Raw genomic sequence first — 27,749 nt, 5'->3', positions numbered from 1 at the left:
CCCTCCTTTACATTATGTCATCATATGGCACGTTTTTACAACATGTTTGAAAAATCGCCTTTTTTTTCGACATAGTATAGTAAGGCGTTTTTTTTGCGCCAAAATTCATGATGATTTTTTTTTCACAGAAAACCTTTCTGGAGTGTTTTTCACGCCCTCCTTTACATTATTTCATCATATGGCACGTTTTTACAACATGTTTGAAAAATCGCCTTTTTTTTCGACATAGTATAGTAAGGCGTTTTTTTTGCGCCAAAATTCATGATGATTTTTTTTTCACAGAAAACCTTTCTGGAGTGTTTTTCACGCCCTCCTTTACATTATTTCATCATATGGCACGTTTTTACAACATGTTTGAAAAATCGCCTTTTTTTTTCGACATAGTAGTAAGGCGTTTTTTTTGCGCCAAAATTCATGATGATTTTTTTTTCACAGAAAACCTTTCTGGAGTGTTTTTCACGCCCTCCTTTACATTATTTCATCATATGGCACGTTTTTACAACATGTTTGAAAAATCGCCTTTTTTTTCGACATAGTATAGTAAGGCGTTTTTTTTGCGCCTAAAATTCATGATGATTTTTTTTTCACAGAAAACCTTTCTGGAGTGTTTTTCACGCCCTCCTTTACATTATGTCATCATATGGCACGTTTTTACAACATGTTTGAAAAATCGCCTTTTTTTTCGACATAGTATAGTAAGGCGTTTTTTTTGCGCCAAAATTCATGATGATTTTTTTTTCACAGAAAACCTTTCTGGAGTGTTTTTCACACCCTCCTTTACATTATTTCATAATAGTATGTATGTATGTACATATGTATTGCCACATGTATGTATGTATGTATTCCCGTGTGTATGTTTTCACATACATACATACATACATACATACATACATGTGGGAGTAAATACATACACACACATACATATAGGAATGCATACATACATACATACTCTTTCATTCTTGGTAATAATCATATTTACTGCATTAAGTGCAGCCCAGTGACTGATATTTATGCATCACATTAAGAGTTAACAAATAAAAATAAGATGGGCATTGCAAATTTACTTGAAAAGTTTAAATATTAACATTAAGCCGTTTTTTTCTGCTAGTAATTTAAACATTTTAACATTTGTACATTCTTTACATAGAGCATATTATATGTTTCTTATTGTTTATAGTTCTGTAAACAATAAGGTATATTGTGTATATTATTGTTTTATTTACTGCACATTTTTGCTTATTTATCTGTATTTATGTGGTGGGGACCGGACTCTCTACTGTAACAACCAAATTTTCCCTTAGGGATTAATAAAGTATTTCTATTTCACTCTAAATAGTACAAACAAAACCGTACGGAATTATATAATATACATATTTACCCAACTAAATGAAGCATTAAGGTTAACCTTACACTATTATAGACTGTGCAAATTAACTTTAATGCAACCTAAATTTCAAAGTTGAGAATCTACATTATCATATACTCCAAAATTGTACACAGGAAGCCCAACAACTCCAAAGTCAACTAATTTTCTACATAGTAATAGCCACAAACAAATGCTAAATATTGCTAAATAGTCTGGGAACTGATCTATAGATGTATAGATCATTGATATGATCAGTTTTGTGGTCTCCTCTCCAAGGAGCCGCGTTGCTAAAAGAATCCTAAAGCATCAGACAGGAGTACAGAAACATCATTCCCAGCCACTGCAGCTTTAACTGCTGTTCCTCGGTGCAAGCTGCGATAACTGGCAGCCAGACAAGCTGGAGGGAAGTTCAGAGCATCGGGGTTTATTTTAATCCAACCAGGGAGCGTCTGGAGAGGTGAGCGCGCCACCTGCTGAGAGCGACGGCCGCTGCTCACCTCAGACCTCCTCCTGAACTCATCCAGTTTACAGGTCTGCAGCTTGTTGTAGCTGGAGGTTAAATCCTTCCAGATACGCTACAGGTAAATGAGCCGAGAGGGGGTTAAAAAAAACACACTCTTTTTATATTAATAATGCATCGTTTCCGTCCTGTTTCAATTATCGGACGCACATTCAAAACAACGTTCGGTTCCTTCTCTTAATCGGTGCCAAATTCCCAAATCTCCTGCTTTGGGAATTGTTAAACAGACTAATTTAAAGTTCGTGGGTTAGTAGACTTATGGACTTTGTTAAAATGCTCCGCAGGTAGCAGTGCCCAATGAAAAAACTCTCCCGGTTGCGATGCCGTGCGGCAGCAAGTGCGCGCAATTACGCAACACCCCCGCCTGTCCTGAGCTCTCACCGGATCAGCGTCTCTCCTCAGCCTCTCCGGTCCCGCAGCCCAACCTGACACCGTCCAGCTCTCAGGTACGACGCAGTTCATGAAATAATGCATGGGAAGGCGTTTGAGGGGATGAATAAAGAAAAAAACCCGACTCGAGGCGAGGTTTTGTTTCGGCTGTTTTCGGGCTCCAGGCGGCGTTTTGGGATTGTTGTTGTGATGCAGGAGGAAAGGAGGGCAGGCTGGTTAATACAGGCGTCAGTGAGCGGGCAGATGATAGAACATGGCGGAGGGTTGGCATCTCTCTTAAATCCCTCAGACAGTAGATGTACCGCAGTAGCTGTGCCTCTTTCATTTAAAGGGATTGTCCGCTTCTTTTTTAAAAATGTTTTTTGCTCATGTTTGTGCATTAAAGCGCACTGCGGCAGGAGCTGTGACGTTCAATGAGAAGGATGAGTTTAAAACATGGAAATGGATGAATTTACCTGAGCAAGTCTGACCAAATTAAAGTCAGGCTGCACTGATTCAGCTGCTGCTCTTTCTGTTTGCTTATAAACTAGATTCCTATAAAAATACAATCAGTTGTGTAGCTGACGGTAAAAGTTTGCAGTGCATGAGTGAATCCTAACATCCACTAACATCCAGAACAGCCCTGCAGAGTTGACAACAAGCCTCCTCTCCTCTGCATTAACCTGCGAGCAGAGACACTGCAGTGTCTGAGAAATGGCTGCTACACTCTCAGTGGATTGGATCTGACAAAATGGTGGATTCTGGCTTTGGAGTGAAGCTAAAGTCTGGTGCTGAGAAATAGCAGCCGGCATGTGAAATAGGAGGGCAGGGGTGTGGATGGATGGATGGATGGATGGATGGATGGGAATAAGAGGTGGAGTGTTTTGTGCTGCTCAGTGCTGAATTATACCAACCCTAATCTTCTGAGATACCCAGCGCTTCATTATCAGACTCTCAGCTTGTTAAACTACGTCAGAAAATGCAGTCATGTCGACCTTTTTTGTGCAGCTTTTTAATGTGCTTTCTGCGCCAGACACCTGGGGAGGCATTCCTGCTCCTCCTCTGGTGTTTTCATCCTTTCACCTGATCCTGAGTGCCCATTCAGACCAGCAGTGTCAGATTACAGAAGGGTCCACAGCCTCAAGGAGCAATAATCAAAAACTACCACCAGTATCTATGGAGTGGAGTTAACTAGTGCGTGGCAGGTTTTTTGTTACCATCCGTCCTGACTGTAATCTAACCCTGGCTGCAGCAGACCGACCTTCTCGTGACTCCAACCAGCTCCAGCCACCATGGGAAAGGAGAAACTCCACATCAACATCGTCGTGATCGGCCATGTGGACTCCGGCAAGTCCACCACCACGGGCCACCTCATCTACAAGTGTGGCGGCATCGACAAGAGAACCATCGAGAAGTTTGAGAGGGAAGCTGCTGAGGTAAGGAGATATCAACAGGTCATCCCACACGACCACGACCTCATCACCTTCTCTGACCGTAGACTAAAAGCTGGAATGAGTTTTTAAGGATGTCTGTTGCTTCTTTCCCAGATGGGGAAGGGGTCGTTCAAGTACGCCTGGGTGCTGGACAAGCTGAAGGCTGAACGGGAGCGCGGCATCACCATCGACATCTCGCTGTGGAAGTTTGAAACCAGCAAGTACTATGTGACTATCATAGACGCCCCTGGTCACAGGGACTTCATCAAGAACATGATCACCGGGACCTCCCAGGTCTGTAACAGGAAGACCACCAGCCATTCTGTGTGTCCTGGTGACCTTTCATAAGCCTATCTGTACAGTATACCCAGCCAATTTCACATGTAATAGCGAGATATGTATAGGGAATATCTGTAATTCAACTTATTCTGGTCAAAATGAACATTTCAGACAACTACAATGATTACTACAATTTTGTTGTTACAAATATCTACAATTTAGCTGCGAATATCTGCAATGTGAATTACAGCTATCAGCTGCTTTCAGATATCTATAGTTTCTTGCTGAATAGTCCTAATTCTAGTGCAAGAGACCTTTAATTCCCCTCAATTTAGAGATTACATTAAGTTCCAACTAGTCCAAAGACCTCTTCAGCTAGAAATCTGACTTCTTAAAATGACACTGTAGATAACTCAAACTGAAATTCTGCCCAGTTAAAATTTACTTTCAGATATTTTGACTGGGTGAAATGATATCTGTAGCTTAAAGTAAGAATCCTCAACAAATAGGATAAGACGGCTTGATTTTCAAACATATTCTGGCACAAACTGTGACCGCATGACGAGTTGTTTTACCACTACATCAGAAGAAGCAGCTTGAGGCCGCAGTTCTAGTAAATTTTGAGTGAATAAAGCTCTCATTCTCCACAAATTCTTGCCTATTAGCTCTTTCTTTCATTGCATGTTGTGATGATTTAATGCAGTTCTTTCTGCCAACAGCTGACAAGTGCTTCCTATGTCTAATGGGAAGCCTCCAATGATCCATAACGACATCTGAGGTTATCTGCAACTGTTATTTCCACAAATTAAAATCGAAAAACAAATATCTGTTGCTTTGACTAGTCAGAATGGCATTCGAGATATCTTGATTACAAACATAGTTGATATTTTACTTAAGAAATATCGAACTCGGCTCACTACTAAGTGTTGTTGCCGTCGAAAAATGTGATCTGTTGTTCCATTTTAGTCATTCAATTGAAACTGCAGTAGAGTGACTTCTTCTGAGGTTAATATCAGAACAGGTTTTTATTTCTGTCTAAGCAACATTACAATCACTACTAGCAGGTAATATCAAAGCTGTAACTGGCATCCTCCATTAGAACAGACATTAAAGACGGCTTTTAGTCGTGTACTAGCCTAGAACATGACTCATCTTAATCAACTTCTGCTAATACAATCACACAATTGACTTCCAGTCCTGAATTAATAAGTGCAGTTATGGAAGCTGCTGCATTAATGTTTCATGTCCTGCATCCTCAGGCAGACTGTGCCGTGCTGATCGTGGCGGCTGGTGTGGGAGAATTCGAGGCAGGTATTTCAAAGAATGGACAGACCCGTGAGCATGCCCTTCTGGCCTACACGCTCGGGGTGAAGCAGCTCATTGTGGGCATCAACAAGATGGACTCCACCGAGCCCAACTACAGCCAGAAGCGCTATGAGGAGATCGTGAAGGAGGTGAGCACCTACATCAAGAAGATCGGCTACAACCCGGACACCGTCGCCTTCGTACCCGTTTCGGGCTGGAACGGAGACAACATGCTGGAGCCGAGTCCCAATGTAAGTAGCGCATATGGAATGCAAATGTTCTGAAGATTAATGAGATGTGCAGCCATGAAATTGAATGCTAATTTGTTTAGGATGGGAAGCTGCAGCTCAAAGGCTAACAGCTGTTCCAACTCAAATACTAAGACTAGCTGAAGAAAATGGAAAACCTTTTCTTTTGCAATCACCAGACATGATTTTACGCTAGGCATTTTTTTCAACAGAGACCACACATATCATATATGTAATAGTGAATGCTAAAATGCAGTGTAGCAGTGTCACAAATTCTGAAAATTTGCTCAATTATGTTAGTTACAGAGGAACAAGTAGCTTAAGTTTGCTACCACTGTAAGCTCCAAGTATTTTCTATTTATAAGAGAAAGGCTATGTTACAATGGCAATTACCGCAGGAACTGTACAACAGAAATTATTAATTGTTTTACTCTTACTATCTTAGCTTGCAATCCTTAAATTATCTTGTCTTTATGAAATGCAGCATTACTTTCTCTGTTCTAGATGACCTGGTTTAAAGGGTGGAAGATCAATAGGAAGGAAGGCAATGCATCAGGGACAACACTGTTGGAAGCTCTGGACGCCATCCAGCCCCCGACCCGTCCAACAGACAAACCTCTGCGTTTGCCCCTGCAGGATGTCTACAAGATAGGAGGCAAGTAGTGGATAAGATCTAAACACTGAATAGGGGGCAGTTGACTGTAACACCTCTTATCTATGATCAAAGAGACTTTTCAGTGCAGGACTGAACTATTGATGTTTCCTCAGGTATTGGAACGGTGCCTGTAGGTCGTGTGGAAACAGGCATCCTAAAGCCTGGCATGGTGGTGACGTTTGCCCCCGTCAACGTGACCACTGAGGTGAAGTCCGTGGAGATGCACCATGAGGCTCTGACCGAGGCTCTTCCTGGTGACAACGTGGGATTTAACGTCAAGAACGTGTCCGTCAAGGATATTCGCCGTGGAAACGTGGCTGGTGATAGCAAGAACGACCCTCCGCAGGAAGCTGCCAACTTCACTGCTCAGGTAGACGTTACAAAAGATCCATTTATAGATGACTGAACAGATTCAGCTTCGTTATGTGTCAGGCCTATTTATAGTGTCAGGGCATCAAATCCATTTAGATGAAGAAAAGCAATCTTTGAACCTCACTTTAGTCAGTTAAACTGGGTTATTCTACCACATTGTAAGATTGTCTTCAAAGGATGAAAGGGAGGGCATCAAAATCAGACTGCTAAACAAGCAGACAGTAAAACAACAAGGAAGTAATGTTTCTATTAATAAGTCGCCCATGTTGGCCGCTTACTTTGTAGGTGATCATCCTCAATCATCCCGGCCAGATCAGTGCCGGTTATGCTCCTGTGCTGGACTGTCACACTGCTCACATTGCCTGCAAGTTTGCGGAGCTCAAGGAAAAGATTGATCGGCGCTCCGGCAAGAAGCTTGAGGACAACCCCAAAGCCCTCAAGTCTGGAGATGCTGCCATCGTAGATATGATTCCTGGCAAGCCCATGTGTGTTGAGAGCTTCTCTGAGTACCCACCACTGGGTAGGTATAGAGTTATAGTTATATATAGAGAGTATTATTAGGTATAGAGTATATAGTTTACTGAATTTAAGCAGCTTCCCAAAACATCTTACCCCCGTCAAAAGGCATGGTGACTCTGAAGTCAAGCCGAATGCTGCCATGGCCTAAAATGTCCGTCTTTAATTTTCATTTTGCAGGTCGTTTTGCGGTGCGAGACATGCGTCAGACTGTGGCCGTCGGCGTGATTAAGGGCGTGGAGAAGAAGGTCTCCACCACTGGTAAAATTACCAAGTCTGCCCAGAAGGCCCAGAGGAACAAATGAATGTTGTGCTACACTGCCGACCCCAAGGTCTCCCAGGGCAGGACATCAGTCATCCAACTCCATCCTACTATTGGCTGCTTCAACTTAATAATTAAAGACTGGTTAATCATCACAATGCATCGCAAAAGCATTCGAAGGAAAGAAAAACACGTAGATCTTTAGTCCTTGAGGCGGCACTCCTGACTCCATTTCAGTGGTTAGATTATCATTACGTACAGTGTAATATCAAAAAGATAATTTTAAATGTGCACTGTTGGTTTGGTTCACGGCAATACCTTTCTTTGATATTGAGATATCGAACAGTTAGAGATACTGTAATTTATCATCTTTATAGCTCTCTGGAGTGCAGGTCCTGGTCTCTTTACGTGGTACATGTTGTCCTGCTTTTAGTGTTTGTTTGCAACTACATGGTGCTCTGTAGGAGCCTATGGCAAGAGGCTAAATATATATTCTGAGTAGTGGAATAGTGGATTAGTGGAACATTTGTTGTGTTTAAGCTTTAAAAAGCACTTAAAACAAAATGGTCCAAATGTGTCCTTATAAAGGGACTCAGAGTAGACCACCTGTCGAATCTTAAAGCACTTTGATTGGCGTTTTGCTAACTTTGCACATGCACTGGAGAAGTTTAAATTGGCATCAGCTTCTGCACCTTATTGTAAGATGGCATGAGCCTCTTTGCAACATTAAACATATTTCAACCAAAATGTAGTGCTGTTGTTCTTAGTAACTATTTTCTGATGCTAAGACGTGACAGAGCAACAGATGCCTTGAAATCAAATCCTTACAATACGCACTTTTATCCACAAGGTGGAGCTTTTGATATAGGAATAACATGGCAATTGTTCATGATTCTCAAACAAATTGAACAAAGATCATATGAAGCCATAATTATAATAAACGTCAACTCCTATAAAACTAAACTAATATTCAGTGGGTATTATTTCTACTAGATCACTGAGTAACATAACCTGTTTACCTAATTAATACAAATGGATTCTGAACTCTGTCTCAATCAGTGCTGAGGAGTGAAACAAGTGTTTGACTTTATAAAAGAAAGCCATTTATGATTATGGTTGCACTTTATTAAACCCTAATTTCTGCTAATGTGTACAACTAAGCAAGAAAAGGTAAAAACAGAGCAATGTAATGTACTTTTATTAAATGAAGGGGCTGGGGGTGAATGGTGGCTGTTGAGGTGGATGGACAGATGATTGAGATGCATGAAATGTTCTAATTTTTCATCTCTATTGCACAATTGTGCCATCCATCCTCTGTTCTCTCTTTCACGGGAAATCACTGAAGCCATAAAGGAAGTGGTTTGAATAGTGGCGCAATGTGGGAACAAATCACTAAATACAACGTGGAAGTGGGCGTTTGTGTGGGCGTTTACAAAATGCAACAGGCGCTTAAGTCCCGGTTGTCGAACTTCTTCCTGCCTGAGAGAAGCCAGATCTTGGAAAAGCTTTTCCTTAACCCCAAACTGACTTGTGTGTTAATATTTTTAACTAACTCCCAGATCCGAGTCAGAAAATCAAGCTTGAGGATAGTCTGCCAACAGGGCGTGTTCTCATACAACAGCTGGAAATACTTTTGAGTCTCATTCTGCTCACGGCAGCATCATGACTGGTAGAGGGAGAGGAAAACCATGCAAGGCGAAGAGTCCTGATGCTGAAGGAGCCAAGCGCAAAACTAGACTTGACAAAATTAAACAAGTACCTCTTCCTAGCAGTCAAGACGATACAGAGAAGGAGAATGAAACTGCAAACAAACGGAAACCAAAGCAGAAACAGGTAAACCACGGTGAGGAGAAGCCATCTGTACAGAATGCCAGAGAAGAAGCAAACCTAAGGACAAATAAAGAAGACACAAAGACTCCTGCAAAAGGCACAAATGCCAAAACTTGTGCTGACAGGACCAAGCCAATGGAGCGATTTGCAGTGGAACCTGAGAAACCTGGACGAACCATAAAAAGATGTGGTGGGAAAGCCAAAGCAGGAGAACAAAATCCAGAGGTCATGACTAAGATGAAGTCAGACATACCAAATGACACTACAAAGGCTTCTACACCTAAAGCAAAAGCATGTGGTGGTAAGGCAAAACCACGAGTTAAATTTGCTGAGGAGACACCAGAGACGCAGCTGGAACATGCAGAAGCCAAAACCAGAAAGGTTCCTGAAGAGGAAAAGCTAGGAAAAGCTAAAACATGTGCAGACGAAGCAAAACTGATGGAAGAATCCATTGAGAGGGCAATCACACCAAAGGACAAAACTGCAGTGGACTCCATTCTCAACACAACTCTGAAAAACTTGAAGATTAAAAAGAACGACAGATCAAAAGCATCGCAGGTCGTCAATGAAATAACAGATAATATTATCAAGCATTTAAAACAGAACACGCAATGCTTTAAAGAAGTAGAAGAACCACTACGCTCCGGAAGTTACTATGAAAATTTAAAGGTAAGATGTTCTCGTCCAAATTAAAAATCTATTAAAAATTAAGCCCTTGTATGAATTGTGATGTACTTTACAGTGTTGTTTTTGTGTACACAGATATCCAGTCCTGATGAATTTGACGTCATGGTGCCCATTCTGGTTGAGCGAATCAACGTTGAACCATTCGGAGACGACGGCGCGTTTTACAGCGTGGCGTTAAAACGTGGCAACAGTCTGCTGAAAACATTTCAAGAGAATGACATTTTATGTGCCAGCAAAATGCTTCAGGAGTTCAGGGAAGAAGTGAAGAAATGTGTAAAAAAATATAAAGGTAAGTAGCCCAAATTAGAACTTGGTTGCATTTATAAACATATATTTAATGGAACAGCATTCCCACTGTGCTGTATGTCCATGTGTTGTGGTTGCATGCACCACAGTAGGACAACCTGTTTGTTTTGTAAGCTTTTTTATTTGTTCTTTCAGAATGGGTGGTGACCAAAAAGAAACCCGGCTGCCCTGCAGTGACCCTGACCAGAGAAGTAGAATCAGTCACCATTTCTCTGGATGTTGTTCTCTGTCTCAAGGTTAAATCAAGCTGGCCGTCTTTCACAAAAGAAGGCCTTAAAATAGAGGGCTGGCTTGGAGCTAAAGTAAGACAGGACCACAGGCTAAAGCCTTACTATCTTGTCCCAAAGTACGAAGGCAAGGGTAACGTGGAAAATGATAATGGAGTACTAGCTAAAGGTAAGTTTATCTTCCGGTGAACCAAAATCAGATCATGATTAAATCTGTTTGCATACACAATGTCTATACACTACAGAAAAGATATTTGTTCTGCTGAAAGTATTGCTGAAAAGTGACAAAAGACATAATAATTGAGAGGAAACTGAATCCTGACAGCAGTCACTCTAACAATCTCAACACATTTCTGAGTTGATCATTTTATGGATAACTCGTGTGCATTCCCTGCTTTTAAAGTAATTGTTTCCTTTCATGGAGCATAAACAGAATTTTCACGGTCTCCTGCTAATTCACGGCTCTGTCTTTGTGCAGATATTTGGCGAGTTTCATTCTCTCACGTTGAGAAGGCCATTCTGCTGAATCATGGATCAGAGAAGACATGCTGCGAAAGAGAGGGAGCCTCCTGCTGCAGGTAGCAAACTTCAAAATAAAAGTTTGTAAGAATTTTATTAAAGTCCAAGTCCTAATAATACCAAATTATTATTATTATGAAGAAAAAACAGCAAGAACAACATGAGCTACAACTGTCTACTATTATTTTTTCAAGGCTTTCCAGCAGTACTTAACTAACTGTTGTGACCTGGGTAAGGGGCATAAAACAGTCTTAGATTTGTGCAAAAACTAAATCACAGCCACTGTGAGAAGATGAGCCTCCACTGAACTAACCACAGCTTGCAGGAGTGAGTGGTTTTAAAAGTAAACTGTGGGTCCCAGGACTTAAAGATACGAAGTTAAGAAGAAGATTCAAACAGGTTTTTACACAACAAAAGCAAAGTCTGACATTTGGAGAAAATTCTCAGCTGTTACTGACAAGAACAGAAGAGAAGTGGACTCAAATATATTATCAGAATAAGTATACTCCCTTTTCCCTTTTCAAAAATGAGTAAAAATCTTCCCAAAAAATCCTAAAAATATCTAAAGTGATTCCATATATATATCAGTAAAAGTTCTAATATTTTCTTTAAGAACATTTGAAAAAAAATCAACCAAAATCCAGCGAAATTCGCTGGATTTTGGTTGATTTTTTTCCAAATGTTCTTAAAGCAACATTTTTTTTAACATTTCTTTTTTTTGCACCAAAAAAATGTTCAAAGATTTCCCAAAAATATTGAAAATGTGGAAGTTTTCACTGTGAAAATATATATTTCCCACATTTTCAAACTTTAAAACGGGTCAATTTGACCCGAGGGTTAACTATGTTTTCAAGAAGTCAAAATCTACCTTAAGAGAATGTTGAAACAATTGTTGTGAAATTGGGGATGTTTTAATGCACTTTTTCTAAAAATGTGTGCTAGAAACACCCTGAAGTCATCGTCTTCTTCACTAACGTTCTGCTGCTTTCTCCTTTCACAGGAAAGACTGCTTGAAGCTCCTAAAGCATCTTCTGAGCCTGCTGAAGGAAAACGACTCCTCATTTGACAAGTTCTGCTCCTACCACGCCAAGACCACGCTCTTTCACGCCTGCTGCTCCAGAACTAAAGACAGCGACTGGAAGGCGTCAGATCTGAGCCTCTGTTTCCATCTGCTGCTGGAGGACTTCGAAGGCCACCTACAAAGAGGTGAACTCCCCAACTTCTTCATACCCAGTCAGAACCTGATCTCTGGACCCGGCAGGAAGAAGTGCAAACATCTGGCCGATCGAATCAAGGAGGAACGCCACAAAGGCTTTCCTATTTTCAGGCAACAACTTCATGTTAAGGGTTTGGTTTGAGACTTTATCAGCCCCACAGAGTCTGAAACAACCAAGTAAAAACTGAGAAACTAAACCAAAGGTCATCTGAAACTAAATAAAAATAGCTTTTATGTATTTGAATGTATGTTCAACAATTTCTATGTTGTGTTTACTGAAAACCTGTTTCAAATAAATATATTTGCCTTTTCATTGCTCATACTTTGGGATTTTGTATTAGTTGCTAAATAGTTTGTGAAACCCCCACAAGAAGCTCTACATTAAAGAAAAATAAAAAGTAGAATCTGCCAGTTAACTGATTCGCATATTTGATAAATAATTAGCAAAACTGAATGCTACAATGAAGCTGCAAGATTCATTTTAAATTTACTGTTTGCCTTTTCCAACTTGCTCCTCATTTGTCTCCTGAAGCACCTAAATTTAGGACATCTCTAATTTAAAGCCATGTCTGATTGGTTAACTCTAAATATATGATTTCAACTAATTACTACATTAGAATTCAGTTATTTACGTGTTGGTTTAATTAATTTATGAGTTTAATTGCTAAGTTTTACTTCATTGAGCATAAAGTGTATTGTTAGCTCTGCTGTTTTCCAAACTACAAGTCATATACAGTAAGATATGTACCTTTAAGTCACATCTGAAGTGATGCTGAGGTTCACACATGGCAGGAGCAGATGTAACAGAAGTCAATCTGAAAAATAAAAGCGAAAAGCAACATTAATTCAGGTCCGTGTATATTTTGGCAATTGGATTTTCCGTTCTGAAACAGGTATTGAAAAACAAAAGACGAGTGGTTATTTGATTTTAGTTTTAAAATAGAAACATTAAAATTGAAATAAAGGCGTTTTTCATTTTCATGATCAAAAGGGGATATATGAAATTTTAAAAATGCTTTGATTTTCATTTTGTATTTAGAATAACAAAAAAGTAAAAACAGTAAGAGACATAATCTAAAAAGGTCCGTTTTTTCATTTTCTGAGACCGGAAGTGGTCATCAGCAAGTGTGGAGCCAAACAGAGGACGGTGCATAGACTGTATATATTTTTTTCGTTAGTTTTCATGGTCAAAATGAGAGATCAGGTGGCCGATCTTAAAATAAATCAATATTGAATTTTTTATAGAGCTAAAGTTTTGCGAAGCCAGGGGGCGGGGCTACTTGATTGACAGTGCGGTCTGGAATGATTGACTGGTCCTATGGAGGAGGCAGCAGAGACTCTGCTCTCCTCGTTTGGATTAATTCTGATATAATAACTGTTGGTTTATTTATCGGTGCAGCAGCAGAACATTTTCCACAGACAGTTTTCCTGCCTGTTGGCTTGTTTTAACCAGTTTTCGACCTTCGGCCGATTCTACCAGCAGACACTGAAAGGACTCTGATACTTCGGTAAGTTAATGTTTATTTTCGTATCTGTGCCGCTTTTAATGCACTTTATATGCAACTTTAGTGTCCGATATAACGTGTGCCATGCACTCCAGATGTTGGTGGAGTTTGTTTCTGTCTGTGTTGACCAGAGAAGAAAGTTAGCATCTGGTAAATATTAGTTTTAATGTTAGCGATGCTAACCGAGCTAACTGCTCAGTCGTGGCCTGATTAAAGCTAATGTAGCATTAAGCTAAAGTAGCATTAAGCTAACGATGTTTGTGTTGTGTGTCATGTAAACAGCTGCCGTGTGTTGTGTTACTGTAATGTGATACATTTAGTTAATAAAACTGTTCATGGAGACGGTGGTTCACATTTATGTAACGTTTAGAAAACCTAAATGTGATTAAAACAGTGAGGTTAAGGTTCTGTGTTGTCAGTAGTCCTGAATATCTGCTGAGTCTCTGAAGTTAAACTGGAGAAAACAGTAAATCTACTCTCTAGTCGTTAACGTTGTGTAATGACTGGTTCAAATGTCATAGTACATCTTAGTGCAGACTAGAAAAATAACATCCCAGAATATGACCAAAGTAATGATTAACAAAAAACGTCATAGTATAGCCTTTGGTCCAACAAACGTCATAGTATAGCATGTCGCTCTAAAAACGTCATAGCATAGCATGTCGCTCTAAAAACGTCATAGCATAGCATGTCGCTCTAAAAACGTCATAGCATAGCATGTCGCTCTAAAAACGTCATAGCATAGCATGTCGCTCTAAAAACGTCATAGCATTGCATGTCGCTCTAAAAACGTCATAGCATTGCATGTCGCTCTAAAAACGTCATAGCATAGCATGTCGCTCTAAAAACGTCATAGCATTGCATGTCGCTCTAAAAACGTCATAGCATAGCATGTCGCTCTAAAAACGTCATAGCATAGCATGTCGCTATAAAAACGTCATAGCATTGCATGTCGCTCTAAAAACGTCATAGCATTGCATGTCGCTCTAAAAACGTCATAGCATAGCATGTCGCTCTAAAAACGTCATAGCATAGCATGTCGCTCTAAAAACGTCATAGCATAGCATGTCGCTCTAAAAACGTCATAGCATAGCATGTCGCTCTAAAAACGTCATAGCATAGCATGTCGCTCCAAAAACGTCATAGCATAGCATGTCGCTCTAAAAACGTCATAGCATTGCATGTCGCTCTAAAAACGTCATAGCATTGCATGTCGCTCTAAAAACGTCATAGCATAGCATGTCACTCTAAAAACGTCATAGCATAGCATGTCGCTCTAAAAACGTCATAGCATTGCATGTCGCTCTAAAAACGTCATAGCATAGCATGTCGTTCTAAAAACGTCATAGCATAGCATGTCACTCTAAAAACGTCATAGCATAGCATGTCGCTCTAAAAATGTCATAGTATACAGACGTGGACAAAATTGCTGGTACCCCTCGGTTAGTGAAAGAAAAACTCACAATGCTCACAGAAATAATTTGAATCTGACAAACGTAATAATAAATAAAAATTCTCCGAAAATTAACCAGTGAAAATCAGACATTGCTTTTGAACCGTGGTTCAACAGAATTATTTAAAAAAATAAACTCATGAAACAGGCCTGGACAAAAATGATGGTACCCCTAGAAAAGACTGAAAATAATGTGACTATAGGGACATGTTCTATCAAGGTGTGTCCTCTAATTAGCATCACAGGTGTCTACAAACTTGTAATCAGTCAGTCAGCCTATTTATAGGGTTACAAGTAGTCACTGTGCTGTTTGGTGACATGGTGTGTATCACACTGAACATGGACCAGAGGAAGCCAAGGAGAGAGTTGTCTCAGGAGATTAGAAAGAAAATTATAGACCAGCATGTTAAAGGTAAAGGCTAGAAGACCATCTCCAAGCAGCTTGATGTTCCTGTGACTACAGCTGCACATATTATTCAGAAATTTAAGATCCATGGGACTGTAGCCAACCTCCCTGGACGTGGCCTCAGGAGGAAAACTGATGACAAATGGAAGAGACGGATAATACGAATGGTAATAAAAGAGCCCAGAACAACCTCTAAAGACATTAAAGGTGAACTCCAAGGTCAAGGTACCTCAGTGTCAGATCACACCATCCGTCGTTGTTTGAGCTAAAGTGGACTTCATGGGAGACAACCAAGGAGGACACCATTGTTGAAAACAAATCATAAAAAAGCCAGACTGGAATTTGCCAAACTGCATGTTGACAAACCACAAAGCTTCTGGGAGAATGTCCTATGGACAGACCAGACAAAACTGAAACATCATAGTATAGCATGTTGCTCAAAAAAACGTCATAGAAAAGCCTTTAGTACACACAAAGTTGTTTTGTCCCAGCTGTCTGAAGTAGGTGAGGAACAACACAAAAACAGTCCAAACGCTGGTTTCCAGAGGGTTAGATGAGTATTTATTTGAAAGAGTAAGTTTACAACAACACAACATGTGAGGGAGTTAAAAGCAAATGGGTGTTAGTAAAATAAAAATAAATAAACAGAACTAAAAGTGAACTTCACGTTGACATTGATGGGCATTCCAACCAGGAACAAAGTAAAAGATAATCAATAGGAAAAAAAAACTCTTCCTGTTCACCTCTTAAAACCCAAAAACACACCTCAGTAGCAGCCTAAACTAAAACTAGCAATGGGTTTCCTGTTTTCCTTTGTGAACTATTCAAAGGTCCCTCTCTATCTCCCCACACATCCACCAACCACTGGAACACATCTCCAAAGTTCTGCTGGGCCAGCTCAGCTTCCCCTCAGAAGAAGTGCTGCCACCTGCCAGATGAAGGAGCCTTTTGAGAGGCAGCTGGCATCGTGATTGGACTGTACTTTGGTCTGTTCCAATCCAGCTTCAGCTCCAGAGACGGCAGGCGGGACGAGTCAACGGAGGCCGGATGGACGAAGGCATGCAGCTGAGTACAATCCAGAAAACAACAGAGGAGGAGGAAACAAACGTAGTAGTATAGTAAAAACACCATCATATACATCGTATATTGTACAAATAACAAGTCAAAGGAAAGAGACATACATTGTAGAATTGTAGTAATTGTGGGCTGACTGATTTACTGATTATCAGTATTTTATTTTTTACTGATTTATGGTAATAAATCAATTTAAAAATGGTGCTACTTTGGCTCTGAACCTTTATCTACCTGTGGTCGCTCTGTCTTCTGGAGTGATTTGATTGGTTATACGTCACGAATAAAACTCCTTTAACTTAACATCTGTAAACAAAACAAAAACGTATCAACAAAGTATACTATGTCGAAAAAAAAATGCAATTTTTCAACATGTAAAAACGTGCCATATGATTTTAAGATTTTAAATACTTTCATTTACTGCAAATGAATATCTACTCCAAATGTCTCACTAATAATCATTATCAGCCTTAAAAACCCACAAAACACCCCTCTATACTCCACAACACTTAGTACAGTCCGGTTCCCCCTTCTATAAATCTGCTTGGAATCTTCCACTTCCTGTTTGTCAAAGTGGCCTTCTACCTGGACAGGTTTTGTTGGAGCTCATGCAACAAACATTTTGGGTAACTGCACTTTAATATGGATGGATGACACTGAATTAGAGTCTGTTTTAATGAGACTGAGTTAAGATGTGTAGCTCCTTCATTAAATAGTAAATTATTTCTCAGAATTCACAGAGAAAAGTCTGAAATGTTTGCTAGGTTAGCGTCCCACATGTTCTTTGGCTCAGCTAAAGCTAACTCTCTCCAACTTCTGGATCTCTTGAGTTGCTTGTTGTTAAAATATCTTGCTAGAGGTGCTGAAGCTCAGAAAGTCTGAGATGTTTGTTCAAAATAAGCTCATTCTCAAGTCTTATCTGAACTGTCCTCTGTTGTTTGAACTTTCCCTAAACTTAGGAGTTAATGACAGAGCAGCACATCCAGACTCAGTCTTATTTTTGTAGAGATTAAACTTCAGTGTCATTCGTTGATGGTAAAGTGCAGTTTTTCAAATGTTTGTTGCACATGCTCCCGACCAAACCAGTCCAGGTGGAAGACGATGTGAAGAGAAAGCTCCAGAGGATGAATATCACACATTTACGTTGGAAATAAATGTCCTTTAATTAGACATTGTCATGCAAAAGTTGGATTTCCCTTTAATGATGTTCAAATCTTTGTTGAGTGTTTTGTTGATGTTGGTTTCTAAATGTTTTCTGACACTCGGCCCCAAAGATTAAAACCTTCTGCGGCTCACAAGCTGCAACAATTCACACATTATCAACTATCTTTCTGACTAAACTAAGATAAAAAGTGAAAAACTGTCTGATTCCTGCATCATGAATGTAAATATTTTTGGTTTTTATGACAGTAAACTGAATATATTTGGGTTTGACATTTTATAAACCAAAACAAGAAATGAATTAGTGGAGAAAACAATCAACAGATTAATGGACAAAGAAAATGTGTTTTACAACTTATATGGCTGAATCACTCCAACATTACAAGATACATACAATTTTGATTCAATTTTGTTGATATAACACCAATTACAGGTCAAATTGTCTCAAGACGCATTATTTTTATATTTTTTTGTCATATTTAAAATATGACAAAGTAAGAAATTTAAAGCTCTTGACTAATCCAATTTATTATTTGGTTCTTAAGAGACTAATGGACAATTAAAATAAGTTTAACCACTAAAACTAATAAACATGAGGTCAAATAGAAGGAAGAGTTTTAAATACTGCAGTCCCACAACGACGAGAATAAAGTTTGTCAACAAAAAGTAAATCTGCTGGTGGATTCCATTAAAGTCCTAATAAATGATAATAAAGTGTGATACTAAAGGTTTGTGGTGCTAAAAATCTCAAAGTAAAGAGATGAAGTTGAACATGTGGATGGAGGTTGATAAAAGTTGACCTCCCTTCATTTCTCTGGAGCGACTCCATGGATTTTATGGATGGTGGTTAAAGACCTGCTCTTCTAGTGGTCTTCCTTCTAGTCGCTGTAAAAAGTCAGTCCATCCTGGCCGACTTCAACACCTCTTCATGACAACTTGTTCTGCCTCCGACCTGGTGGAAACTCCAGAAACTCGGGAAAACCTGTGGAGACTCGAGGAACTCGTGGAGACTCGAAGAACTCGTGGGGCGGGGGAAGGTGTGGTGGGTGGTGGTGGGAGGTGGGGGAGTAGAGGGGGGAGGCCGCCACCCACCTCCCCGCCTACTCTCCGCCCTGACTCCACCCAGACTCCGCCTCAGCTCCACCCACGTGGTCACTTCAGGAACTACGATGCCAAAGGGACGACGAATTTATGTCTTTGTATCTGATCTGTAGCTCAGTGAGTTAAGGATTTGCCTATGGAGCTGCAGGTCGCTGGTTCAAGACCAGACACTTCTTAAGTTTTCTCAAAATTCTGACAAAGACAAACAAAGAAAACTGCCAGTGGCGGGTCTTGAACCTGCGACCCTCCGCTCTGTAGTCACTCTTCTTATCCCCCTGAGCTATTCGCTCAGATACTAATTCTTCTTTTTTTTGCGCATTTATCATCTATTTTTTGCCATTTTCAAGTTTTTTTTTTACCTCGAGTCTCGACTCGACCGTTTTTCTCAGGAGGTGGGACTTCAGCCTTTGTGCTGGAGGGTTGAACCCTCAGTTCCAAGACTTTCCAAAGCCTCCACACCTCCCGAGTCCTCAGGACCTGAGCTTTCACACAGTCTGAGGGCTGAAATTTTCTAAGTCCCACAGTAGTTCTCTGTTAGATTGAACTTTCAGACAGTCCAAGGACTGATATCTTCTAAGTTCCTGAGTAGTTCTCTGTTAGTTTGAACCTTCAGACAGTCTGAGGACTGAAAACCTGAAACTTCTTGAGTAGTTCTCTGTTAGTTTGAACCTTCAGACAGTCTGAGGACTGAAGTTTTAAAAGTTTCTCAGTACTTCTCTGTTAGTTTGAACCTTCAGACAGTCTGAGGAATGAAATCTTCAAAGTTTCTCAGTACTTCTCTGTTAGTTTGAACTTTCTGGTTAACAGAAGCCTTAAAACTTGTGACCATGAGTCTTGATTTCACATTTAGATCATCCATCTGAGTTCTTCTCAGACCTTCACCTGTGGGTTTTTTAGAAATCCTCAACAAACTTTGACTCTCTTCACTGAACAGTAAAGTTTGTGGAGATCAGAAGGTAACATTAGTTTGATCAACTACTAGTAGACTTTATCTGGAAAGCAGTTTTCTGAAATGAGTTCTTAGTAAATCTGTCCACAATCAAACCAAGAACACAGAAAGAGGAAATGTTTGAAGAAACAACTTGATGTTTTCATTTCAGACTAGAAAACACTTCAAGACCTTTATCTGTTTTTGCTCTTTTTGATCCTTTTATTGTCTCTTCTGTTTAATTTGATCTTCTAAAGTTTAACTGGTGTCTTTTCAAATCTTTTGTCTTTAGTTTGATTCTTCTTAAATGTTTAGTTTTGCTCTTTTCTCACCTTTTATTCTGTTCTAATGTCTGATTTGATTTCAAAATGTTTTGTCTTTTTAATGTTTAATTGTTTTTTCAAACGTTTTATCGACTTGTTTGAAAAATTTCCTTTTCCTCCCCAATGTTTAATTTTTACATTAAATCTTTAAGGTTTTTCTTTTTAAATATTTTCCCACCTTTTAATGTTTAATTTTCTTTTTAAATGTTTCATTGTATTTTCTGTTTAATTCCTATATAAAGTTTTATTGTCTTCAAGATGTAATTTTCTAATTAAACATTAAATTTTTTAATTAAATGTTTTGTCTTTTTAAAGGTTTAATAATCTAATTAAATGTTTTGTATTTTTTTGAAATGTTTAATATTCTTCTTGTTTAATGGTATTTTTTAAATGTTTAATTATCCCAAATATTTCATCTTTAATGTTTAATATTTTTGTTTAAAAACATTTGTTTAATTTCATAATTAGATGTTTTGTATCTTCTGTTTAATTATCTAATTATTTTCTGTTTATTATAATTTAATTGTATTTAATGAATTTTCTTTTTAAAAGCTTTATTGTATTAAATGCTTTTTTCCTTTGATTTAATTGCTTTTTTTAATGTAGTTCATTTCCTTAACTTTTTTTTCTGTCAAGATTTTAATCCCAACCTTAAAAATGAAACAAACCCTTAAATCACAATGAAAATACTTCTGTTGTCATAATCATGAGTTAGTCAATTATTCAGTTTATCAATTCAGCTTTATTTGTTTAGCACCTTTCACACAGATGACAAAACTAAACAAGCAATGAGAAAAAACTATGCTAAAACTATGATTAAGACTCAAAAATATATATTTTTAAAAAAAACATTTAACATGGTAATAAAATATGTTGTGTCCAGGGGATGAAGGGAGTTTATTGAAGTCTTCTTGGGCTCACATGGGAAATCATTTAAAACATAAACTTGATATTCAGTCTAAGGAAACTGCAGAGTGACAGAAGAACCAATAATATCTCCTGTTTTCTCCTTTAATGAGTCGACTCTTCTTGTGCTTTCAGACCAAAGAACTACAGACTCTTCACAACCTGCTCAAACTCTTGGTACAGGACCTCACCACACGGGTCAAGAAGGTTTCCTTCTCATTTCTACTCTGAAGCTCACCTTCTCCTGCTCAAACTGCTGACAAATGTTTCTGCTGCTCTAAAGTCTGATCTCCAGAACTTCCTAAAAACTCTCAAAGTCTCTTCTGCTGCAGGTTGCTTTGCAGAACTGTTGCAGAAAACCTCACTAAACCACATGGAGGGGCCTCAAGATAGTCGTCCAAATGAAACCATACAAAAACCAAACTAGCACAACCCAAACGCTAAAGTCTCCTGCAGCCTACCAGAGAACCTCTGAGAACAGAGAATCAGGACAGGAACTCTTACCTTCTGGACAACCAACGCTGGTTCACAAACAAGAATACAGAATGTGTCTGACCAGAAACCTCTAAAGACTCACTACAGCCAAGATAAAGACACAACTCAGCTGCACCAAATCCACTAATCACTGCACACATTAGCACCATGTGCTAACTGTGGCTAAAGAACTACATTTACCAAGACAACTATCCAGTACAAAGCCCTAAAACACACCAAGAAACACATTAAAGACTATTTTACTGCTGGAAGCTGCAAGCCAACGTCTAAAAAACAAACTACAGCAATGAAGCCAAACCCAGTTCACTGGTGAAGAGAAACAGAGGAAATGTTTGTCTGCAGCTAAATAAAGCAGGAAGACACTGAGCTGCTCAGGTGTTCCTGATAACACCAAGCAGCCACCTGGACAGCCAATAGGAACACAGCTTCCTGGAAGTCCAGAGGGCGGGGTTAGTGAAGGAAATTTAGTTTAAAGTTGAAGCAGAAAGTTAATAAAGAAAGTTGAAAACCACCTTCTGATCCCTGAAATCTCTGAGTTTTCACACAAAGAACACCTGAACATGTCAAACTGGTTCCATAGTAGAATCATCATTGTAAAAACTTCATAGTATGGTGTGTTGCTCAAAAAACATTAGGACCCAGCTGTCTGGGGTCGCTGAGGAGCAACACAAAAACAGGACAAACGCTGGTTTCCAGGGGGTTAGGAGGATATTTATTTGAAAGAGGAAGTTTACAACAACACAACATGTGAGCAGAAAAATCACAAAGTCTGTCTTTAGTTCAGCTGAAAATATTAGTTTTTGTCTTTTTTATTGACCAAACTTTTCAGGAAGTAGATGAAGAATAATTAAAGCTCTCATGTAGAAGTCCAACTTATTTTGGATCTTTGTGGAGAGTTTAATCTTAGAGTTTGTAAAGCTGTTGAGTTTTTAGAGTCATATGGATTGTTTTGATATTAAATAACCGAGTCCTGAAATAAAATTACAGTTGTGGATTTCTGTCATTTAGTCTGGACTAAACAAATAACAGCAGCATAAACCTCAAACGTCATTATGAGGAGTCTGGATTGAGGTTTCTCACTTGATAATGATCAAAACATGAAATTTAGGTTGGTTTAAAGGAATATTCCACCTTAAATCTTTGAATGTTGATCTAAAAGGTTGGTTTCAGGAAGTATTCCACCTACAAGGTCCTCACTCATCCACCTTAAAGGAACATCCATCCATTATCTATACACCACTTAATCCTCACTAGGGTCATGGGGGGGCTGGAGTCTATCCCAGCTGACTCAGGTGAAGGCAGGGGACACCCTAGACAGGTCACCAGTCTGTCACAGGGCTACATACAGAGACAAACAATCACTCTCACATTCACACCTACGGGCAATTTAGAATAATCAATTAACCTCAGCATATTTTTGGACTGTGGGAGGAAGCCGGAGTACCCTGGAGAAAACCCACGCATGCACAGGGAGAACATGCAAACTCCATGCAGAAAGATCCCGGGAAAGCCAGGACGCGAACCAGGGACCCTTAAAGGAACATTCCACCAAAAATCCTTGGACATGCACCTAAAATGTTGCTTTAACCGAGTATTCCATCTAAAATCCTCAAAGAGACCTGAGGGGCTGTTAAAAGGAATATTCCACCTAAAACCTCAAATATAGACCCGAAAGGGTGGTTTAGAAAAAATCCTTCAATGTAGACCAAAAAAGTTAGTATGGAGGAATATTCCACCTGAAATGTAGACCTGAGAAGTTGGTTTGGAAGAATATACCATCCTAAACATCCTTAACTCTCTGGGTTTGTTCAGTAACATCCATTCAGTTTGTTTGTGGCCATTTTTGGCCACCAACGTACTGAGTCTGTAATTTTTTAGATTTTTTATGTTTTTTGCTACTTTTACTGCATAAAGATTTTAACTAACATCAGTTCGTATCATACATATAAAATATTCATTCCTTTTAAATTTTTTAACCCTTCAAATGCCAGTTTGTTTGTACAACGCGCTTGTTGAAAAACAACCTCAAAAGTGACCATTATCTATATTCCCAGTGCTACTGATTTTTCTTGTTCTATTAATAGCACAGTCTGAGATAAGTAACTGATTAACAGCAACACTGTTTATGATGCATTATTATTTTTGTGCAGTGAGCAAAAAACAAAAAAACTCCCTCTCAGCTTGTTCGTGGCCAAAAATGGCCACCCCCTGTTTGCAGTCTGAAAATGCTTTAAAATTAATATATATTAAAATATTTTTCCACTTTCACCAACTTGATTTTTTAAATTTGCATCAGTTCTGTCCATGAAAACCAAAATTTCATTCAAATTCAGAATTTTAACCCTTTAAATGCCTGTTCAATCACATAATGCTAATGATTTATAAAGAGAGAAAAGCACAAAATAAATTTTTTAATAAAAATAATACATGCTGCCTGATTCATTTTCTAATCATAATTGAAGCTAAATGTTTGTCAATAATTAGCAGTATCAATGATTTTTATGCATCATTAATTTTTTTGTGGAGTGACACAAAAAAGAAGAAAAACTCCCACTCAGCATGTTTGTGGCCAAAAATGGCCACCTGCTGTTTTTACAAAATGCTGTAAAAAAAAATACCACATATTATTATTATTTTCTACTTTCAACAGATAAGTTTTTAAAATTAGAATCAGTCCTGACCATGAAATCCAAAATTTCATTAAGCTTCAAAACTTTTAACCCTTTAAATTTGATTTGAGAAACAAAGGGTGTGTGTGTGTGTGTGTGTGTGTAGGTGTAGGTGTGTATTTATTTATATATAGAGGGTAGAGATTTTCTTAGGTTTTCTCTCTTTTTCTTGTAATGTTTTTAACTCTTTGCACTTTGTTGCATTTTAGTCATATGAGAAGTCCGACATAAATAAAGTTTGATTGATTTATAAGCAAACAGGGAATCATTGTTGGAAGACTTTTGTATTGTGCTATAAACTGTAAGAAGTCCAACATGAAGTCCGTCTTGTTCAGTAGAATCCCAGATATTTTTTTCTTGCTCTTTGCTGTTAGGAGCCTCATCCTTCATCCTAACATCATCCTGAGCTGCCGTCACACACACATTCCTCTACACGTGGAAAACATTCACATATGTTCAAATATTCACCGACACACACAAAGCAGCATGCAGTCACCAGTCATAAACACATAGGAAATGAAATTGGGTCCATATTACTCAAACTGGCAACCCATTAGTTCCCAGTGGTTTCAGTGTGTTGTAGAGCGGCTCTGCTGAGGTCCACGGGCTCCTAATTCAGAGCTCATTTCTGGGAACTGGTTTTACTGGGTACCACTCACCATAGTGTGTGTTTTTTGGACTTTCTGGAGCTTTGTGAGGACTGACTTTTAGACCTTAAGAGTGAGGACATTGGAGAAAAATGTACAGTTTCTCACTTTTGGCCTTTCCAAAGAGCATTAAAGGGTTAAAGCAGGGGTTTCAAACTATCTTAGTCCAGGTTCCACATTCATCCAGTCTGATCTCCAGTGGACTGGACCAGTAAAACCACAGCATAATAACCTAGAAATAACCACAACTCCTAATTAGAATCACAGCTATCTGGAACTGAACAATGTAGGATTTTACTTTATGATCAACACGACAAAAGTCAGACAAAGACAGAAAAATAACACCAAAAACAACACAAAATATTACAGAAACGAGACAAAGACGAGAAAAAAAAGACAAAATATGAGACAAATGACTCAAAACAAAAAAAAAGAGACAAAAAACTTGAAAAAAGTTATAAAGCGACAAAAAATGGGCAAGTGACAAAAAATTACACAAATGACACAAAAAGGACAAAAAATGACAAAAGCAAGAAAAAAACGACAAAAAAGTAGACAAACACAAGTGAGACAAAAAAAACCACAAGAAAAACAATACACAAACAAGCAAGACATAAAATGACAATAATAAGACAAAAAACAAACGAGACAAAAAGGAAACACAAAATGACAAAAATGAAACGACAAAAGTCAGAAAAAAAAACCCAAAACTAAATATTAACAAAAGAAACAATAACAAAAAAATGAGACAAATGACATGAAACAAAACAAAAAAGAGACAAAAAAGTATCAAAGTTACAAAGACATGGACAAATGACAAAAATGAGACAAAAAACACAATCCAGACAAAAAGGAAACACAAAATGACAAAAACATGAGAGAAACGATAAAAGTCAGACAAAAAAACAACAAAAACAGGCAAAATATTACAAAAACAAGACAAAACGACAATAGAACAAAGAACAATCTAGTGTGTTACTGTCTGATCCAAACAACTTGTCATGGTCTAGAAAGGATTTTAAATTTATAGTTTTACTAATTTACAATCTGCAGTTAATGTCTTCTCTGGAATTTTTACACTTTGAGGGACCGGATTGGACCCTCTGGAGGACCGCTTTTGGCCCACGGGCCTCATGTTGGACACCCCTGGGTTAATATGTGGATTAAGCAGAGGAAGGATGGAGGCACAAACACTAAGTGACTCGTACTTTGAGTCTTGTGCAGCAGTTTGCAGTACATCTGTGGTGCTATAAATGTGTGTATTTTCAGTGTGTGTTTTCTTTGTGCATCTTCATCCAGGTACAGATTTGTGTGTGTCTTTCAGGCAGGTGACTCTTTTCCTGTCTTCACTGGAGCAAAACATTTCTGTGTATAGTCCAGGGTACCAGAATAAAAGCTGATATCAGCACAACACACACTAATGCACTCTTTACCCAGCAGCATGTTTATATTCCATTTGTCACAGCACTAAATAGAATAGAGGCTTTTTAAAGTCCTTCCCAGGACGTTCAGTACCACCTTAAACAGACTTTTATGGAACGAGTCGAGTCCAGCGCTTCACTGAGCTCATAGTTCAAACTTTAGAAAACCAGAAAGCTGTTCTGACCTAAAAATAATTCAACTGATGGAATTAGGAGCACAGATTAGGAGTAGTGGGAGAAAGTTTGGTTTGGTTCCAAAGCTGCAGCAAAAACAGCTGCATCATATTTATATCTAAATTCAGATTTTACTCCACATAAACTAAACTCAGAATCCTGTACTTCCTATATTCCACCACTGGAGGGCGCTCGGCAGCCACACTTCTGTTTTTTGACCCTTTTCATTTCACTTTCTGAATGTTTTCTTCCCTCTCGTTTTCCTTTAGTTCTCTTTTCTGTTCTTTTTTCTTCCCAGTTTCATTTAATCTCTTTTCTCTCCACCTTCCTTCCTCTAAATCTCCTTCGTCTTCAAGTTCCTTTTAAATTTCTCCCTCCTTTGCTTCTTTTTCCTTGTTTCGTCATCCTCTCCATCCTTTCCTTCCTTCTTTTATCTCTGTTTCTTGAGCTCCGCTTCACATGAGAAGAAGTTAATAGAAACGGCCCAATTAAAAGAAAACATCCTCACACTCTGGCAAATGCTGGCTCAAAACGATCTGGCTAATGTCATAAAACAAGTCAAAAAGTGACTCATAAATTGTCCAAAACCGATCAAAAATTGTTCAGAAGTACCAAAACATGTCCAAAGGAAGTCACAACTTGGCCAAATTGACTTGAAACTTGTTTAACATGACTCCAAATCTCTGCTTAGTGACAAAAACCTGCTCAAACTTGAAACTTGTCCAGAATACAATACAATAACTAGAATAGAATACAATAGAATGACACAAGATGCGTCCAAAATTACTCAAAAAAGGTCCAATGGTACAAAACTTGTCCAACAGTCCTAGCTGATCTCATTTAGTATCAAATGCTTGAGCTTTATCAATCAATAATTAATTATTCTTTAACACAAATAAACTTTATTTTCCACCATGAACTCAAGACATTTGTCTGAACAACATCTGCCTAAATGAACACTATCTGATTGGACCACTGTTCTATAAAACTTGAGTTAGTCTAGATGATGTGAGCTGTGATTGGAGGTCATTAACCACCACAGAAGTCTTTGTCATGGTGTTCCTTGCTGGCTAAAACTCCACACTTCACATATGTTCAAGAATTGACAATCTCACCATTCCTTCTTTCTTTTTACATTTTCTGGCTGATAAAATGTCTTTCTACAAATGTTTTGTTCACTATGACTCAAAATGTATCCAACTGCACCAAGTTTCACACTTTTATGACACTTTAGCTCAAAACGATCTGGCTAATGTCATAAAACAAGTAAAATAAAATCATTCAGAAATGATTCACAATGACTCAAAAATTCTCCAGAACCAATCAGAAGTACTAAAACTTTACCAGATTGACTTGAAACTTGTTTAACATGACTCAAA

The 27,749-nt window shown here is 38.6% G+C and overlaps 2 protein-coding genes across 3 annotated transcripts; both read left to right on the top strand.

The window, feature by feature from the left end:
• Positions 1-2,175: 2,175 nt before the first annotated feature.
• Positions 2,176-8,072, top strand: LOC111586937 (elongation factor 1-alpha 1). 2 transcript variants are annotated; one of them, XM_023296777.3, is made up of 8 exons: positions 2,176-2,332; positions 3,508-3,691; positions 3,803-3,982; positions 5,227-5,523; positions 6,025-6,175; positions 6,289-6,545; positions 6,833-7,067; positions 7,244-8,072. In XM_023296777.3, the coding sequence occupies exons 2-8, from the start codon at positions 3,548-3,550 to the stop codon at positions 7,366-7,368; spliced, it is 1,389 nt and encodes a 462-aa protein (XP_023152545.1). In that variant the 5' UTR covers positions 2,176-2,332; positions 3,508-3,547; the 3' UTR covers positions 7,369-8,072. The 2 variants fall into 2 exon arrangements, with proteins under 2 accessions (XP_023152545.1, XP_023152546.1); XM_023296778.3 differs by having other exon boundaries at positions 2,180-2,332; positions 3,511-3,691.
• A 350-nt stretch (positions 8,073-8,422) lies between these two features.
• On the top strand, positions 8,423-12,432 carry cgasa (cyclic GMP-AMP synthase a). The gene is made up of 5 exons (XM_023296779.3): positions 8,423-9,824; positions 9,918-10,131; positions 10,284-10,544; positions 10,854-10,953; positions 11,895-12,432. The coding sequence occupies exons 1-5, from the start codon at positions 8,988-8,990 to the stop codon at positions 12,250-12,252; spliced, it is 1,770 nt and encodes a 589-aa protein (XP_023152547.2). The 5' UTR covers positions 8,423-8,987; the 3' UTR covers positions 12,253-12,432.
• Positions 12,433-27,749: the final 15,317 nt, after the last annotated feature.

Source organism: Amphiprion ocellaris, chromosome 11, assembly GCF_022539595.1.
Source record: "Amphiprion ocellaris isolate individual 3 ecotype Okinawa chromosome 11, ASM2253959v1, whole genome shotgun sequence".
In the NCBI taxonomy this organism is placed as follows: domain Eukaryota; kingdom Metazoa; phylum Chordata; class Actinopteri; family Pomacentridae; genus Amphiprion; species Amphiprion ocellaris.
The sequence above is the reverse complement of the archived record's forward strand: the minus strand, read 5'-3'. Positions and strand labels throughout refer to the sequence as shown.